Here is an 18,238-nt window from a genome sequence, read left to right on the forward strand (position 1 = left end):
TGAAACCCCGTTTAAGTCAGTCGGCCATATTGGATGCAACTGTGCTTTTGTTTGACTTCTAAGAGCTGTCGTATTTTATTTGTCGTACTGAACTACACGGAAATTACGTGAGTATATTTTCAATTCCTTCATTTTTACACCCATCACAGAATCCGATTGTTCTTATGTATATCTTGATTGCTATTCGTACTTCACCTGTTTAATGATTTACATTTTTTTGGTCTGTACATTTTGTAAAAGCCTCGACGTTCACGTATTTAAAGGGTGAGAGTTCCTGTTTGCTACATTTTTAGCACGAACTACACATTTTACGTTTTTGTATTTTCGACATTACTTTGCATCTTTTGTTGACAGACACCCTCCATATAATCGTAATGTTAATTACTTCAGTTCTGTAATGAAAACGTATCGTTTGACGAAATTCTCTGCACACTGTTTTTTAAAGGACACGTAATACTAATCTTTACATTTTTCGTTTCATGTCTTTATAACTTGGGTATTGATGTTTTACCTTTAAGATTTGAAAACTGATTTGTAATTTCTCTATAAAAATTGTGTATTCAGTTTCCAACATCAAGTTTTATATAGTCTTACTAAAATTACCTTGTCTTTGTTCCACGAAATCCAAGATCAATAACGCGAATGAGTTGCATTAATAATTTATCATGCCAAAACACAATCAGATTATATTGTTTTATTGCACATAGACTGTTTCATGTATTAGCATAAAGATTTGTCCACAAAGGAGATTTGTTACTGCCTAGATTAGCTTTTTTCCAAACTTGGATCACATTTTAGTTTGCATGGGTGAAAACAACTAAATTTCAGGAAATAGTTATGTACTTGTGCTGATAAATGTGAGAATATGTTGTGAGGTTGCTCTCGGACATGATTTTAGGCTTATGACTTAATGTGATATTTATCTGCTTTTTCGCCATTACTTGTAGCAATTCTTAATTATGATGAGTCTTTGTAAATCTTAGACGTGTTGCTACATGTTTTTTAGCACTAAAATGAAATTCAAACAAAAATCAATTCTGTATGGCTTGACGCTAAGAGTAGCCTGATAGCCTGGGACAAGTGAAATTACGATCCACACAAATGAGAGACTCGCTTACCTTAACAGACATTAGTAAATACTAAAAGTTCATGTATTGATGGGAAGCTAAAACAAACTGACAAATCTGTTTAGAATGCATTTTCTGCAGCTGGCATAGTCTTGTATTGTATCCCAAATAAACCTACAAGGTACAAGTACGACTTTTCAAGGGCTAGTCGCATTCATTGATGGTCCTAGCAATTTGGTTGTGATCTCATTCCCATGTGAAATCAATGTTTTTAATTTTTCTGTAGTATGGGTACCAGAGTTTACATCGGACGTCTCAGTTATCAAACTCGAGAAAGAGATGTTGAAAGGTTCTTTCGTGGATATGGTCGCCTGCGTGAAATCAACTTGAAAAATGGTTTTGGATTTGTGGTAAGTTGACTAACTAAATGTATTAATATCAACCTTTCTGATTATCTGATTGATTTTTTTGTCATCAAAATCCCAATGAGGATAAAAGTTCAAATAAGATTATTTCCCATGTTACCATTCTACTGTCAATAGTAGTTAGATGTAATAAATTATATATTTTATTATCTTGTAGGAATTTGAGGACCCACGTGATTCAGATGATGCAGTATATGAGCTTAATGGTAAAGAACTTTGTGGGGAAAGGTATGTAGGGCATTCTAGTTACCCGTTTGTCTATGCCTGGTTTACTAGATTGTATTGCAGGGATCTGCCCACACTGGTCGCTAGTGACTGGCACTCATAATTTCCAACCAGGACAAAATGTTGGCGACCTGCACTATCCTATTTGTTTATGATACACACAGGATGTCTGCCACTGGGACCATCATTCTATTTTTCTTAACACACAACACAATGCAAAAATTAATACACAACAAAACTTTAATGAAACAAGACACCGCTGTTAAAAACAAATGTGTGATGTTGGCCTACTGTGTTTTTTGTTGTAACCTTCTCCAATTGGCGTTCTGTTAGTTTTAGTGAACAAATATTAGCTCATGAATATTAAGGTCGTGAATATTAATTAGTGACAGCACTCAAATCAGTCTCGGTTGGTATGTATTTTGTAGTTGTCCATCTTTGAACATGCATTTCTGTTTATATAGGGTTACAATTGAACATGCTCGTGGACCAGTCAGAAGAGACTACAGAGATTCTGGATACAGCAACAGAGGTGGTGATCGTGATTCTTACAGAAGTGATCGTGGTGGCTTTGGTCCACCCAGAAGACGAGGGGGAGTTGACAAGTAAGTACAAGACCATAATTGTATTTACATAAGTACCAACAAATTACAATCTTTTATTTTCTGATCTGATTGCATCGCAATTGTACTTCAATACCTGTATTTTGTGGAATGAGTATTCAGTTTGGAATACCGAAACTTAAATACCTTGTTTATTTTGTAATTCATTTTTGTTTCAAAATTTATACAACTTAAGTTTGCCAAAATATTTTTAGTTATAAAATAGCAATACTCAAGTAATGAAAAATAGTTTACCAAAGGCTTTATAGCTACAGGGCTCAAAAGTAAACAGCTGTGAAGAATAGCATTTTTGAAAATGTCTTGGCCTTGTTAAAATCTATATGAGATACAAGCTATTAAAACTTAAACCATTTAGGTTGGGCATCTCAGCCTCTGAGTTCTGTTGGTATTTTGCACACTATCTTGAGTATTTCTCTGAGGCAAATAGTCAAACTATCTGCAGAAATGGATGCATTTATTTTCGCCATATTTATGCATTCTATGATTCTCTTTACTTTTATTTAGTAAAAGGCAAGTATGCAACGCTGATGCTAATATATTTATTGTTGGTCTATATGCTTGAGATATATTCAATGAGAAGGTGGGGAAAAATGTAACAGAATGAAAAGATAGACTGCTTGATTGATTGGCATCCATTTCACTAGATTTAGTCAACATTGATGCAACATAACCTCAGGGAAGTAACTTTATCTATTGTACCAGTCTGTAATTTTGTTATTGCACGTTGTCACTTGGTCGAAAATAGCTTTGCTAGTTTTCCACATGTCACAGTCTTTAACATATTGATGTCCAGTATCTTGTTGGACACTTGAACTTAAACTCTTGTATCATTTTGTTATTTCATGTAGCAAGTACCATAGCTTGATTCACAATAACGTGGTGAAACCGGAACTGCATAATCAATTAAACTTTACCATGATTAGAATTATTAAATAGTTAAGTAAACAATGTTTTATGTCTAAAATTGTTAGTATCTCATTTGTATTGCTGTCTTGTATATTCACAATAGGTATGGACCACCAACACGTACAGAGCATCGCTTAATTGTGGAAAATCTATCCAGTCGTTGTAGTTGGCAGGTAATTTGTCATGTGTGGCATTTTTGTCTATCTGTAAATTATCATTCATCAGATCAGTTCAAGCTATTTAAAATAAACAGACTAAAGATGTAGAATGTGTGATGCAGTGATACATGCCATTTGTACACCCAAGGCTTGTTCATATATCTATACACATTGAAATGAGTACATCTTTGAAGGAAACTGTCAAAATTTGCTTTCCTCTCTTTGATACTGATTTTACTTTTTTGTATTGCACGTTTGAAATAATTTGACAAGTCTTAAAATATGTTCAAGTCTGCATAGTAAACAAGCACTGTTTAGTCTGTTACATGCATTTGAATCACTTGGCTATAAACTTGAACTGGTCTGCCCATTGATTGTTTATTTACTCACCACATGCAATTTGTTATCCTCCTTTGTAGTTAATGCTGCCTCTCGGAGCGATGACTGCTAATGTCTGAGGGTGTCTTTCAGGGTCTGTTCTCAGGGACTATTCTCTTTTGTGGCAAAAGAACTTGCGCACTCATTCTCCCCTACTGAGGTGGTGACACAAAGGTCTAGGCTGGTAGGCCGTGCAACCATGATTTTCACGTTACTCATCCATCCACAAGTGCTTAGAATGAAGACAGTAGCCAGGGCTCCTGTGCATCTTTGCGAGAGGTTTTACTCGGATGATGGAAATTGAATTTCGTCAGCAAGTTTACAGCTTGTCTGTTGCCCAGATAGCTGTTGCTCTTTCATCCAGGCATCCCATTGGTGATCAAGAAATCACTTTTGGCCACTCGATCCAAACCCAAATTGGTCCAGGTCCATGGCTTGCAGAGCTTATAGCAGTATGCTGTGAGGTGCAGCAGCTATTGAAATCCTAATCCATTGAGGAGAAAAAGAGAAGGGATTCTAGATAAGAGTTTCCTATGAGGTATATAGCAACCTGATCTGGGCTGATCAGTCTATCTGGCTGTCAGGGTCTGAAAAGATGTAAACCAAGGTAATTTAGTAAGTGATTATGATTTTGTGTTCTCTCCTAAACGTACAATGGTACATGGTTTAGTGAAGTACAATACAAAACATTTCATCTGGAATAACATTAGTTGTAGCTTGGTAGTGTTTCTTTTTTTTTATTTTATTTCATTTTATCAAAATGGTGTTACTTGGCTGTATTCTCTAAATTCATTGCCATTGCTCAGGAGGAATATTGTACCAAAAAAATTGTAAACAAGTGTCCAAACAATGAGCCAGATTAGTGTATGCAAGTCGCATTAGGTCTTTCCATGTCACTACAGAAATCATCCATTGTAAAGTTTTTATTTGATGCTGAAAGAAGACTGAAGAATAAAGTTTTCAAGATCATCTACTGCTAAGCTTTATTTCTGAATAAAAGACTTTTGTACAAATCCATCTCTTCCGTCAGTCGTGTCCATTTGCCCCATACTGTTCTCTCCATGGTTGTGTAAAAGTGTAAAAACTGTAGTGTGTGCATTGTCTCATCAAGCATTTTGTCATTTTTTTAGGACCTGAAAGATTACATGAGACAAGCCGGAGAAGTTACTTTTGCGGATGCTCACAAACAACACAAAAATGAGGGGTAAGCAGGATTACTTGATTTTGTCTTGAGTAATGATGCATAAATGAATGTTGTGCAATTGTGGATAAAAACCTATGTACCATTCTCATTTATGGTTTTAATAATTTGTTTCAGTGTCGTTGAACTTGCCTCACATTCAGATTTGAAAAATGTGATAGCCAAACTTGATGGAACAGAAATCAGTGGTCGCAAAATAAAACTTATTGAAGACAGACCAAAAAGGCATCGATCAAGGTTAGTTGCTTCTAGATATGTTAGTACTTCGCTTCCACCTCCCTGGACAACTCTTTTACCGTTTTTTCTATTACACTCATTAATAGTCTACTAAATATCTTCCTAAATTATTCTGATGCAGGTCACCCAGAGACAGAACATGGCGTGGAAGTCAATCAAGATCTCGTTCACGAAGCCGATCAAGGAGTCGCTCAATTAGTAGATCCCGTTCTCGTTCAGGATCTAGGTCATCAAGATCCAAGTCAAGGACCCCTAAAAGTGACAAAGAATAGAATGTACAATTCACCAACAAAAATGTATAATTTGAGGCTTTCTCTTTAATTTGCTTCAGTTCAGTTCCAATTATCTGATTTGCTAATAAGCAATACCCATATCCATAGTATTGGCAATAAGAAACCTGGCCATAAATGAAATAACGTGTAAGAGCCTTGTACTGGTGGGCTTTGGAATGTATTTTTATTTAGTTACTTAAATCCAATATGTATGTATGCAGATAGGATTTCATATTTAAGTGTTAATGTGTAGGTATAACCAGGTGTAAGTGTGTCTTGAAATAAAACTATACAGTTGAGGTTTTTAAAAGTACAAGTGTATGTAAACTTTTTTTTTATTCAACATAAATCATTGTATTGTTGCAGAATATACAAATATTTTTCTGTTCACTTATGAATTCTACTATGTGGTCTTTCCTTACTGTTATGACTGAATAACTGACCTTGGGCAAAAGGAGCACTTGTAAATTTTCAGTATTTCTAGACTAAGCGTAGATCTCATCGATCCTTCTTTCAGATCAATTTTACATTGCACGTCTGTGCAATGGAAATTTGTTTTCAAGTAACTTGTACGCATGTTGTTCACAAGCATAGTTTTAAAATTTCCTAGTCTACAATTAAATGATTATATCCAGAAACACCTATTATAGTCGTCACATAAGTTGTTTCGTACTGTGGTCAGTAGTTTTCAGATGGTCAAAATGGCAGCATTCTGGATGTGTTAATGCTCGCTGGCACTGAAGTTTGTTGGAAAGTGGGGGTTGTTGGTGTGAGAATTGTTCAAGTGTAAACGAGATCGCTGGATTGTCTTTTACAAAACGTATATATACATATATCGTAGAATGTTTTTCACTCAGAAACACAATTAAAATTAGTCTTTCATTTTAGAGTCCGACTGCCCAAAAATTAAATCAACAATTTGCAGTTAATTTTTCTTTCGAATTAAGTGTATTCCATGAGATCTTTTTACTGTCAGGTACTTTTGTTGAATAAAAACTATATATTACCTGAAATTGTCGATGTAAATTTTCTCTAAAATTCCATTTTAACCCTAACCCTATACCACTATGGAAGGCCTTGTTTGATGCAGACAACACCTTGATTTCAGTGGAGCTTCCTTTAAGTTTTGAAATGATTGTTAATTTGTTACATCACTAAAATATTTTCTTCCATTGATGTCAAGCTGCCCTGAATTTGGATGTTCATAATGCTAACAGTGAAATGGTTTTGATGCTCCAAGAATTAGCCCTAGAAATTTTAGATCTTTTGAATTCCAACCATTATAAAACTATGTACGTTGAGCAGTTTTCTTTCTTGTGGCGACATGTACAATTTCCGCAATGGCAAGCTGGAATGCTCTTATTTTTGGCCTTTACCAACTTCAACTTTGTTCAAACTCGATAGGCAGTTCTCAATTTAGGTGAAAAAAAATGTACACGGCGCCCTGCCTTGCAAATGTCCGATTGCCTACCCACTTGCGGTATATTTATCGATTGTGAATTGAAACGTATACTGTATAAATATCTGTATTTAATCTGTTATATTCAAACATGTGGGAGGTGGCTGGTTCATTTAATTTGTACACTCTCGGTGACTTGTTTGCAATATTTTAAAACTCTGCAGGCCCCTTCAATTTCAAATGGACGGTACCCGTGTCGTAATTCAAGACAGTCAACTGTCAGCCAATTTGTTCAATTATTGTCAGCTTCTATTTAAATTCTTGCTGTCCAGTTGGGCCCAAATTGGTACACAGACAATTGTGAAATCAATACAAATGTATCTAAGATTGCTGATTGGTAGCCATTTTTTTTTTTTCCGCAACTCAAGTTGTATTTAAAATTCACACTGTCCAATTGGGTACGAATGTGGTACACATCGTCTGGTTGGCAGTATTCAGTTCAGTGTGCCCTGTGACATTCTCAGTAGCATGTTTTCATCAAGATGTAAAAAGGAAATTTTTGTTTAACTTTTCAAAGTCAATGATCCATATTACCCCTTCCTTCATTTATTTATACATGTATTTTTTTTGTATATTAATTTATACAGTCTCGAAAGGGAGACTTGAGGATTAACGGTTCATTGACCTTTGTGCCTTCCCACCTGTATCTTGGACATGCATGAACACATTCAAACTTCACACATACATGCTTTTGTTCCACAGTCTGATTCAAGATGGCCAAGTGGAGGCCATTTTTTTGCTCAAAATCCAGCATTTCTGTCATTCCAGAACTTGATCTCGACTACATACGAATTTAGTTCAAACATAATACATAAATTGACCTTTTGTTTAACTACTGAACAGCAGGGACTGTGTCATATCCTTTGTTTCTCAGCTAAAAGAGCTGTTCTAAAAAAAGAAAATTAGTAAATATGAATGCAATATACACTACAATATAAAATACAGGTCTGATGACATAAATATTTATTATTTTTATGTCCAGCACTTGCAGCTGAGTAATAACGCAGCTTGGCAAAATATCAAACTTCCTTTGTAATGTAGTGTGTTGTTTTTACCAAATGAGCACAGATTTCCATCAAATGCATTTCAGGAGCATTTCTATTCATTATTTTATACACATAAATTATTCGATCATTAGCAATTTGCATAAAGTCACTCTTCTTCTTTCACACTATTTGTACTGCTTTTATGGTGAATCAAGCATACATCTATATGTATAACAAAGCTTCAAAAATCAACAAGTAAGATGGAATTCACTTTTTACTGCCAAGTAAAAACGGGTGCACAACTTTCCAATCATATCATTTGATAGATTAGAATGTATATATAGTATTACAAAGACCTGTATGCTCGATTCAGCATATACTGGGTATATCCCTATCTCCTATCCCTGTGTTAACAGGAGCATAATGCAATTTTCTAACAATCGTTTATTGTAGAGTGGTATCTTTTTATTTTTTTCAGCACAAAATACAATTATTTGAGTAAAACTTTACACACAAGTCGGATTTCTGAAAAAGGAGCATTTTTACACATAATAATGAAATTGTTTTTACAAAATTATATTATAAATATAGTTCTCCATGGTTAAAAAATAATAGAAATGTAACTTCTGAAGTGCAGATTGAAGAGTAAACCAGTTTATCACCAGTTTATTTTTCTTTGAGAATAATGTTTCTGTATGTAATTGCATTGATTGTCATGCCAGAAATGGTCCGAGCTAAGAAGCTGCACACAACCGAAAATAATGAGACAGGAAACTATGTGATAAATGAAAAAAAAAAAAGAAGAGCCGAAAAACTCGGTGATCTTTTTGTCATTTCAAGGAAGTACGCCCTCTATTGGGCATATTACACATACTCTAGATTTAGTGTCACTACCTCATTTTTCAACCGTGACTGTGAGTGACGTCATTTTGCTTTCAGGATGGAGGTGCTAAATCAGACCCCACCCCATTCATATATTTATGCGAATGAAGTACCAAAAAAATCAAGATAACTGCAGAATTCAAAATAATTAGAGACGATGATGTTAATACAAAAATGTCTTCAGTTATACGTCATCCCGGGTACGTCATACACTGAAAGAGATGCTTTGTTTGAAAACATAAATTTATCCGGTAATCTGAAAGCATTTCTCAATAACAAAAATTCAAAATCTGTCCAAGCAATTGACAATTTCATCAGCGACTGTTTTACTAAATAAGAAAACTTCATGAAAAGCAATTTACCAGCTGCCTCAAATTAATATCAAAAATATTTATACTGTATTTTCTCCTGTTTTATAAGGTTATTTAAAGACTATTACTATTTTATTTTTATTTGATTATTCTTTATGTATTTTATATTGTACTTAAATGTGTGTCTTTATTGTATGTTAGTAAAATCCCACAGTGGATACGATATCAATAAAGGTTATTATTATTAGTACGTGAATAGCATTCCTATATACACAATGTATATACAGTCCCTTTTTACTATAGATAGAGCGAATGCAGCACAGACTATTAAATAACAAAGCATTTCTGAAGTCCACTAATCTAGTCATGGAAGGAATACTGATATGACAAATGCGTAGTACACATGACAGTTTTAGAGGATTTGAATGAATGAAATTTATTTCACCAAAAACAAAACAACATTAAAGGTAGAAAGTGTACAGGTAGTACATTTGTAAATATAAATAAATAAATAACGAAATCTATTTAGAGAACTTTCCCTTTTTTGGCGGGGATTACAGATATTGGTCATCAGAATTAGTCGAGTCCGTAACCCATGTATATATAATTTCATAGTTTAATCACACAAATCTCCAAATAAAGAAAGAAAGAGAAAAAATATTACAAATCAAATTTTTAAGAGATAGTTTTTTAATTTTGCTTTAAATATATGTCTCTTAGTGATGGTTTTAAATGCATCAGGCAATGAGTTCCAATGTTTTGTTGCAGAGTATTTTAGACTGTGGTGGTTGAGTGTAAGATTCAGTTTTGGAGTATAATAATTCAAGCTATATGCTAAACGGGTTTGATAATCATGAGACAATGGGTCCAAATAGTTGTAAATATCATGTACAAAATATTTATTGCTGAGATCAAAGACAAATAAACAGGTCTGTAACTTGCAGAGTGAAAACAAATGTCTAGTATTCTTAGTTTTTGGAAAAGAGAACGGGCTGAAGAGAAGCAGCATGGGAATACAAATCAGAGAAAGTGATGAGGCGTACTATTTTTTTTTGGTAAGATATATTGGTTGAAGTAGAGTAGCATATGTTTTTTGTATTACCCCAGATTTCACGGCAATATGCAATGTGTGGCAGAATTAAGGGGTTGTATAAGAGAATATCCAAATTTACTACTGGAAATCGCGTGTAGGTCACGCTGAAAGGGAAAAGCGTCGTGGGTCTAATGACGGCGGCTAGAAGTCTGGGTGCGTCGCAAATGTATCAAAACAAACTTTATTGTACCAAAACAACTTCAACAACATTGGAAGCAATTGCTGTACATTTACCGACAATGTTGATAATAACTTGCTGTAGTGTAGCAATATTTAGTTAAACATAATCGTTCAAAGAATGACTGAAACGATAGTAATATACCGTATGTTAAAAATCGTACAATTATATCATTGATGCAGCCTATGAAGAATCCAAAACTTGTGTGCATGACCCGTGGCTTAACTTTATCTACAAATTTTGAATTCGGTAGACATAAAGGTATTTGGAAGGATAATCTCCATAAACGCAATGAACGCAATACATTGCATTTTATATTGAAATTATTGTCAAATGAAAGAACAAAGATCTAGATTCCTTGCAGTCATGTACAACTATGTTGCAAAGTTGGAGGATTTTGGCGTGGATCATGGTTTATTTCTTAATATTGTTTCAAGTAATGATTCTTAGCATTTTGGCAAAATTTATTTTCTATATTCTTGATATGTTTTCTTTCTATAAGTTTGTTTGTCCTGACTGTTGTTTTGTTTTGTTGTTATTGGGCATTCATGATTACTCAAGGTTTTATTGGTATGTTTCTGTCAAATACATTTCCTCGTTTATTGTAAGTTGGGTCATCAAAATAAATGTTATTTCGACCATTACTCACTAATGCCATGTACGTGCGCTAGAAATAGATAAAGATCAAATACGGCCTCAGTCCCTCTACCACGTGATATAGGGACTGTGATTATGTATACTCGCAAATTCCAGCAATGATTTTATCCCGAAATGTTATAAATAATTGTACAACGATGTGGTAAGAACGTACAATGCATTTTTAGAAAATACTGTTGTACGGTGTGACGAGGTTACCATAGACTGAAAAACCCTCAAATGTGTACTCTGACGTTTAAAAAAATAATTACGATTAGTCTTTTGTTTTATTCTGGGTCTGACCCTCCCACCCTATGCAAAATGAGCACGACCTAATTTGTACCCTGTTTGGTGATTGCCCACGCATTTTAGTTCGGGAAACCCCGCACACACGTTTGTCGGCCATATTGAATATTGTGTTCATTGGGACTTGCGGCATTCGTTGGAGTAGTTGAATAATTTGTTTTCTACGAGATCGAAGATCAGTCCATCGAACAGAGTTAGTATTTTCCAACAATTTTGCCATTTGTCTGTTTAAAACATTTTAATTTGTTCTGAAGTGAGGTATTGATAATTTGTTTTTCAAGATCAACCCTTTTGAACTCGTGGTTTCTCAGGCTCCATTGAAACTGACCTGGAAATGATTGAAGTCAACTATTAGCGTCTCCCAAACGATGTTTTGGTCTCGTATTCGATATTTAAAACTACAAGTGTGACATGTGAAATGCGTGTCACATGTGTTTGATGTATTTTATAGCTCTAATTCATGCTGCATCTGCGAGACGCTCTAGCGATCATTTGATTCAAGCTCGACCTTTTTCTGACCTTTCTGCACAAGGAGCCCAAGAACTGCAATCAACTGCACGTCCAGTCTGTATGACACGGGTTGGGTGTCTGTTTTCTTCTCATGTACAGAAATAGGCTGTAGCTATCACACCGAAAAAAATATAAAAATTTACCGACACAGTTGGAAGCAAAGCCTATTTAGAATTTGTCATGCACCAATCGCAAGACTGGTTATGAACCAGATGGCAAGGAAAACTGGTTTGTTACCTAGCTCTGGTTCATAACCAGTCCAGTGTGGTCAATGTTTAGCACAACACTCAATCGTGAGAGAATGAGTGAATAAAGTGTTATGGCATTTGTTATGGCATTTGGATAAACAAAATTCTTGTTTAGGGGGAGAGAACCCTAGTAATATTTACTTGCTTACAGTCCTACAAAAAACAGTACTGTAATTTATCTGTGGTTTCATGATTTACTGTAGCCTTATAGTACTATTACATTGACAACTTTCTACTTAATCATTTAGTTTTGTTATTTGTAGCAATTTTTAAAAAAATATTTTTTTTTCATCCATATGGTCATTTCAATATTCTCAGAACTCTGGCAATTCATACATCAAGTTAATTTAAATTTACATCATTCAAAAACTACATTAATTGATTTGTATTTAATTTCATTTTTCCTAGAATGGGTACCAGGGTTTATATTGGACGCTTAAGTTACCAAACTCGGGAGAGGGACGTGGAAAGGTTCTTCCGTGGATTTGGACATTTGCGAGAAGTCAACTTGAAGAATGGTTTTGGGTTTGTGGTGAGTTTTCTCTCAATTTTGTAAAACTTTATGCTGCCCTTAAAAAAACGGCCTGGAATTCTTTTGACTATTTTACCAGAGAATTGTAAGTAAATACATGGCATATCTAAAAAAAAAATGTATGTCTTGCAGGAGTTTGATGATCCCCGGGATGCTGATGATGCAGTTTATGAACTAAATGGCAAAGATCTTTGCGGTGAAAGGTAAGTTTGATGCGTAGCCACATTCATGGCTTGTCAACAGTTTGTTTTCAAAAACAGTTTGTGTAAACTCATCCTTAATATTTAATAATGTTTTTCTTCACCTAGGGTGATAATTGAACATGCCCGTGGTCCTGTCAGAAGAGATAGAGATTCCGGTGGTTACAGAGGTAGTGAACGTGATTATAGAGGTGACCGTGGTGGTGGTTATGGACCTCCCAGAAGGAGGGGCGGAGGAGGCGGAATAGACAAGTGAGTCTTGTACAAGTTTTATTCAAGAACCAATTAGGAACCAGTGTTGTATACCAAATGCAAATTTTCAATTATCTGGGTCTTAAGTTTTTTGCCAGAAGCTGAAACCTACCAAGCATTCCTCTATAATTGCTTAGTGTAAAATGTCCATGATGAATCGGTATCCAACTTTGACTACTATGACTGCCCATCGTTCAAACTTAGCGGTAATTTGTGCAAGATGTATTAAACATAGTCCTTTGTTATCTTGAAGTGAAGCTTTTGGTCATAAAAGGTTTTCTGTCACCACCATATTGTTTTGAACAGCAACATTGTTGGTTGAGATGCTGACCAGTTTATTATGCACGTTTCAAGATCATTATATGATTAGAACTTATTTGTTCAAACCACCTTGACTTATGGCAAACCAGCAAGCAACTTAGCTGGCAATGTTGCTGCTCTGGTATTTAGAACAACATGAAAATAAATTCAGTATACATTTTGTTTCAATTCTGTTTTAGGTACGGGCCACCAACACGTACAGACAACCGTCTGATTGTTGAGAATCTATCCAGTCGTTGTAGTTGGCAGGTAATTTGTCATGCGTGACATTTGTCACTATTTGTAAATTATCATTAATCAGATCAGTTCAAGCTATTTAAAATAAACAGACTTGGGGTGTAGAACGTGTGATGCAGTAGAATATACTTGACAATTCTCTGATGCTTCAAGTGTTACTGGGCTCAAAATATCACTTGTTTATCAGAGAAATTGAAAATGACAACAGTGCGATTGTGTTGCAGGCTAGTTTAGATTCAAGATACACTGCTGTTATGAATGAATGACTGTTATTGAGTGTATCAGTCTGGGAAAGTGTGATAACCACTGTATAGTCTGTAACGGAGATTTGAATCACTTGGCTATAAATTATGAACAGTTGTTTGGATTCTGAAATAGTAACTTGAACTGGTCTGCCCATTGATTGTTTATTTACTCACCACATGCAATTTGTTATCCTCCTTTGTAGTTAATGCTGCCTCTCGGAGCGATGACTGCTAATGTCTGAGGGTGTCTTTCAGGGTCTCTTCTCAGGGACTATTCTCTTTTATATCAAAGGCTTGGGCACACATTCTCCCCACCTGAGGTCTGTCTGTCTAGGCTGGTTGGCTGAGCACCTGTGATTTTCACATCACCATCCATCCATCCATTGGTCCCAGATTGGTCCTTAGAAGACAATAGCCAGGGATTCGTGTGCATCCTTGAGAGGTTTCGCTCTGATGATGGAAATTCTATTTTGTCGTCAACCAAAGTTTACAGCTTGTCTATTGCCCAGACAGCTGTTGCTCTTTCATCCAGGCATCCCATTGGTGATCAAGAAATCACTTTCGGCCACTCGTTCAAAACCCAAATTGGTCCATGGCTTGCAGAGCTTATAGCAGTATGCTGTGAGGTGCAGCAGCTATTGAAATCCTAATCCATTGAGAGGGAGAAAAAGAGAGAAGGGCTGCTAAATTTCCTAGATGAGATCAGTATAGCAACCCATCCACCCATTTAATGGTACTGAAGTGCCAAAGGTCTGATCAGTTAGTCACTCTGGCTGTTCAGGGTCTGGTCCATTCTCATGAATGAAAGATGTGTGCCTTCAGTCGAACCAAAGGTAATTTTGTGATTACGATTTTGTGTCTTTTCCTCAGCATGCTTGTAGCTGGGTTCTGTAAAATAAAATTGAAAACTATTTGGATCGCGTATTGACTGGATTTTTTCTGCATTTATCTTGAAAAATCACGATTTGATGTTACTCACATGAACACATTCACAGCAACATAAATTCACACCATACATTTCCTACATTATTTCACTACCATTGTTAACATGCTTTCTGCCCTGGATTTTTTTTTTTAATTTTTTGTGTGCGCAATAAGTGGAAAATAAACAGATTGTCAGATACCCAGTTACAAGTTTGCACAGGATCTGTGCCAGGAAAAATGAGGAGCATTGAAATTACCAATATTGTACCCAGGAGAGTGAGGACAAGCCCGCCCCAATAGAAGTCTGATGTTGGAAGATGGACCCCATAACGTGTCTTTGTCTTGTGTAATAAAAATATTCTGAAGCCATTGTACGTTGCGTTTTTCTTTGTCTGCCCTGTGTTTATTTGATGTAGCTGTTGCTAATAAGAAAATCATGCTTCTGGAGTCTCACTTGTGCTTGTTTACTTGTTATAGGACCTGAAAGATTACATGAGACAAGCTGGAGAAGTGACCTATGCCGATGCCCACAAAGAACATAAAAATGAAGGGTACATATTCTTGTTAACTATGCATGTTTTTTGACCTAATTTAAGTCATTTATTAGTTAGCTGTTTAAGATAACATGCTCGTGCCAAGTTCTGTGAGAAAATTAACTAGATATGTAAAGGTTTTGTTTTTAAAATTAGACAACTAGTTGTTGGATTTCAATAGTTGCTTATTTTTATTCATCTTTGATCGTTCTATTTTGTGTATTCTCAACGATGTAAGTTTTTGTCTTTTTATAACTCTTTCAGTGTTGTTGAATTTGCCACGTATTCTGATATGAAAAATGCCATGTCCAAACTTGACGGGACAGAAATCAATGGTCGCAAAGTAAGGCTAGTTGAAGACAGACCAAAGAGACGACGTTCAAGGTGAGTGTCTCGATGTGTTGTGGTATATATTGTGATTGTTAAGTTGATGATTGCTGTTGCCTAATCCTATTGTGTTCTCATAACAGGTCTCCTCGCTCTCCATCTCGAAGTCGGTCAAGGTCCATAAGTCGATCACGATCCAGGTCTCGTTCTCGATCTCGCAGCCGATCTCGCAGCAAATCTAATAGTCGTAGCAAGTCGAAGAAGTCTCGTTCCCCATCAGAATCTCCAAAATCCAGATCTGTTAGTCCTAAAAGCGACCAGGACTAACTGTCTGCCCACGTGCCCTGTCCCCCCCCCATCTTCACTTCATTTCATGATTCATTGTAACTATGGTATCTTACATTTCTATGAAGTTTAAATACTCTCCATGTAGTTATAATTAGTTCTTAAAGAAAGCAAGTATTTGTTAGCAGTGGGGGAGCTCCCTATATTAAACAGCATATCGTTGCATAAGGATAGTGTATAAAACTAGTAATAAACCTGTGCAGCTCCCTTATTAGGGAAAGCAGAAGCGTAATCCATCACAATAATTTAATCACTTAAATGGTCAAATGAGGGAGTGGAGTTCTGCAGCTTTCAATATCGTTTCGTGTTTGTAACAATCATGTTTTATAGACTTCAACTGATTGTATTTCATTGTGCATTTCATTCATCTGGTCGATGAATCCGCCGATAATGTTCTGCATTGAAAAAAAAACGGCCGCGGTGGAGTTTATTAATTTACTTTTTGTATGTAGTTTATGTTTAGCTTTGTGGATTTCAGTCTTGCATGTATAGTTTTACAGTTACTTGTCAACTGGCAGTATCGGTGTATGTACTAAAGCAGTTGAAAAATCTTATTTGTCAGTATTCATGTCTGAACACTTTCCTTCACGTCTTCTAATTAAAAAGTGGAATCCAAGAGATCTGTTGAGTGTATCTTTTTATCTTTTTGAATAAATAAAGTTTAACTTTTCAATGTGCTTTGTAGCAATTACATAAACCCCCTTCGTAAGCGCTGTGTTGCAGAGTACGCAAGGGAAGCCAAATCTTGAGTGGATGGAAGCCGAATCTTGTGTGGATGGAAGTCGAATCTTGTGTGGATGGAAGTCAAATCTTGTTCCACTGTTAAGTACTTGAATTGGAATTCAGTTTGGTTTACATACTTTATTAACCCCTGATTAGATTTCGGTTCTTGTCCCTGCTTTTTAAAAAATTTGCATGATTACCGGTAATGTTACACCAACACTAAGTGGCTTGGCTTCCCCAGCTGTAGCTGGTTGATTCTGCGCTATATCTGTTATTTATTCATTATGTGCAGTGATATGAAAGTGGAACACGTCCAAGAGAAAAATCAGGTGTACACTTGCTCAAAAAGTATGTGCATAACAGATTGGACCAAAAGCTGCCTTGTTGGCAGCTTACTACTTGTGCTTCCATTACCAGATTTGTCACCACATTGTGGCAATTGAAGAGGTGTGGCCGACCTATCCTGGTAATTTTGTGTCAACACAAGAAGTACTACAAACTTGATATAAAGGAATAGTCGTATAAAATTGCCGTGAATGGACCAGTCTATAGCTGAACAGAATGAGATGGGTTTTTGACTCCTGTGTGCGAAGCACACAATGGGAGTCTTTGCAGTTAGTCTGTATGTGTATGTCCCCGTCAGTCTGTTCCACTGATATCTCAATAACCACACATCAGTTTTTGATGAAACTTTGTGCATAGATGCTCTGGGCCATTGTGCAAATTTGATTATATAATGTAATTTAGAATTGATATTTAATGTGTCTCCAATACTCAGCACACAGGAGTTCTTTCTAAGCTTTCTTTGAGTGTCATCGCGACGACAGAGCAGAATTTGTTCTACACCAAACAGGTATGACCTGCCTGTCGAATTTGTTCAAAATCTGTCAGCTAAAAAAATCGTGCAAGAGTTCATACATGTGTTGACTGACATAGTAATTATAAAGGCAATTCTAGCTGGGAGTGCATTGCAAAGACAAGTGGATCGATGTAGTGATTATAAAAGCAATTCAAGCTTGGAAGCAGGTCACCAATATTCAGAAACACCATAAAATGAAATAAGCCAATGACCAATGGAGTGCCAGATAATTTGACCTCCATGGTCAGATTGACTGTAGTTTCATCCTGGCACAGTCAAACTTGGTCATTGTTACATCTTTGATGTATAAAAAGTTCTTGAACAATTTATTAGAACGAATGCCTATAGAAGTCCTAGGACTATTCAGACTTGAGAAAATGAGTCGAACACAAAAACAGGACATTTAGTGTACATTGTATATAAATTCCCTCAATAGAGCATTCTGTGTTTTTAAAGCTTATGTATGTAAACTGGTCCCATGTGTAATACTTGTTAGCTCCGCTGTCGGCGAGCGGAGCTTATCATATGAGTGATTGTCCGTCGTCGTCCGTGTCAATGTTTTACTTTTTCGACTTCTTCTTGAAAACTACAAGCCTGAATGCTTTGATACTTGGTGTATATGTACCTTGGGTGGACCTC

The 18,238-nt window shown here is 35.9% G+C and overlaps 2 protein-coding genes across 2 annotated transcripts; both read left to right on the plus strand.

The window, feature by feature from the left end:
- LOC100366898 (serine/arginine-rich splicing factor 6-like) lies at positions 1 to 5,895 on the plus strand. The gene is made up of 8 exons (XM_002732216.4): positions 1 to 107; positions 1,354 to 1,477; positions 1,650 to 1,720; positions 2,182 to 2,322; positions 3,350 to 3,419; positions 4,913 to 4,986; positions 5,101 to 5,220; positions 5,342 to 5,895. Exons 1-8 carry the CDS (start codon positions 34 to 36, stop codon positions 5,490 to 5,492), a joined length of 825 nt encoding a protein of 274 aa, XP_002732262.1. The 5' UTR covers positions 1 to 33; the 3' UTR covers positions 5,493 to 5,895.
- Positions 5,896 to 11,397: 5,502 nt separating this feature from the next.
- LOC100367051 (serine/arginine-rich splicing factor 4-like) lies at positions 11,398 to 16,694 on the plus strand. Its single transcript, XM_002732217.4, has 8 exons — positions 11,398 to 11,536; positions 12,510 to 12,633; positions 12,766 to 12,836; positions 12,942 to 13,085; positions 13,586 to 13,655; positions 15,290 to 15,363; positions 15,610 to 15,729; positions 15,816 to 16,694. The coding sequence occupies exons 2-8, from the start codon at positions 12,511 to 12,513 to the stop codon at positions 15,997 to 15,999; spliced, it is 786 nt and encodes a 261-aa protein (XP_002732263.1). The 5' UTR covers positions 11,398 to 11,536; position 12,510; the 3' UTR covers positions 16,000 to 16,694.
- Positions 16,695 to 18,238: the final 1,544 nt, after the last annotated feature.

Source organism: Saccoglossus kowalevskii, chromosome 2 (assembly GCF_978046115.1).
Source record: "Saccoglossus kowalevskii chromosome 2, keSacKowa6.1, whole genome shotgun sequence".
Lineage (NCBI taxonomy): Eukaryota > Metazoa > Hemichordata > Enteropneusta > Harrimaniidae > Saccoglossus > Saccoglossus kowalevskii.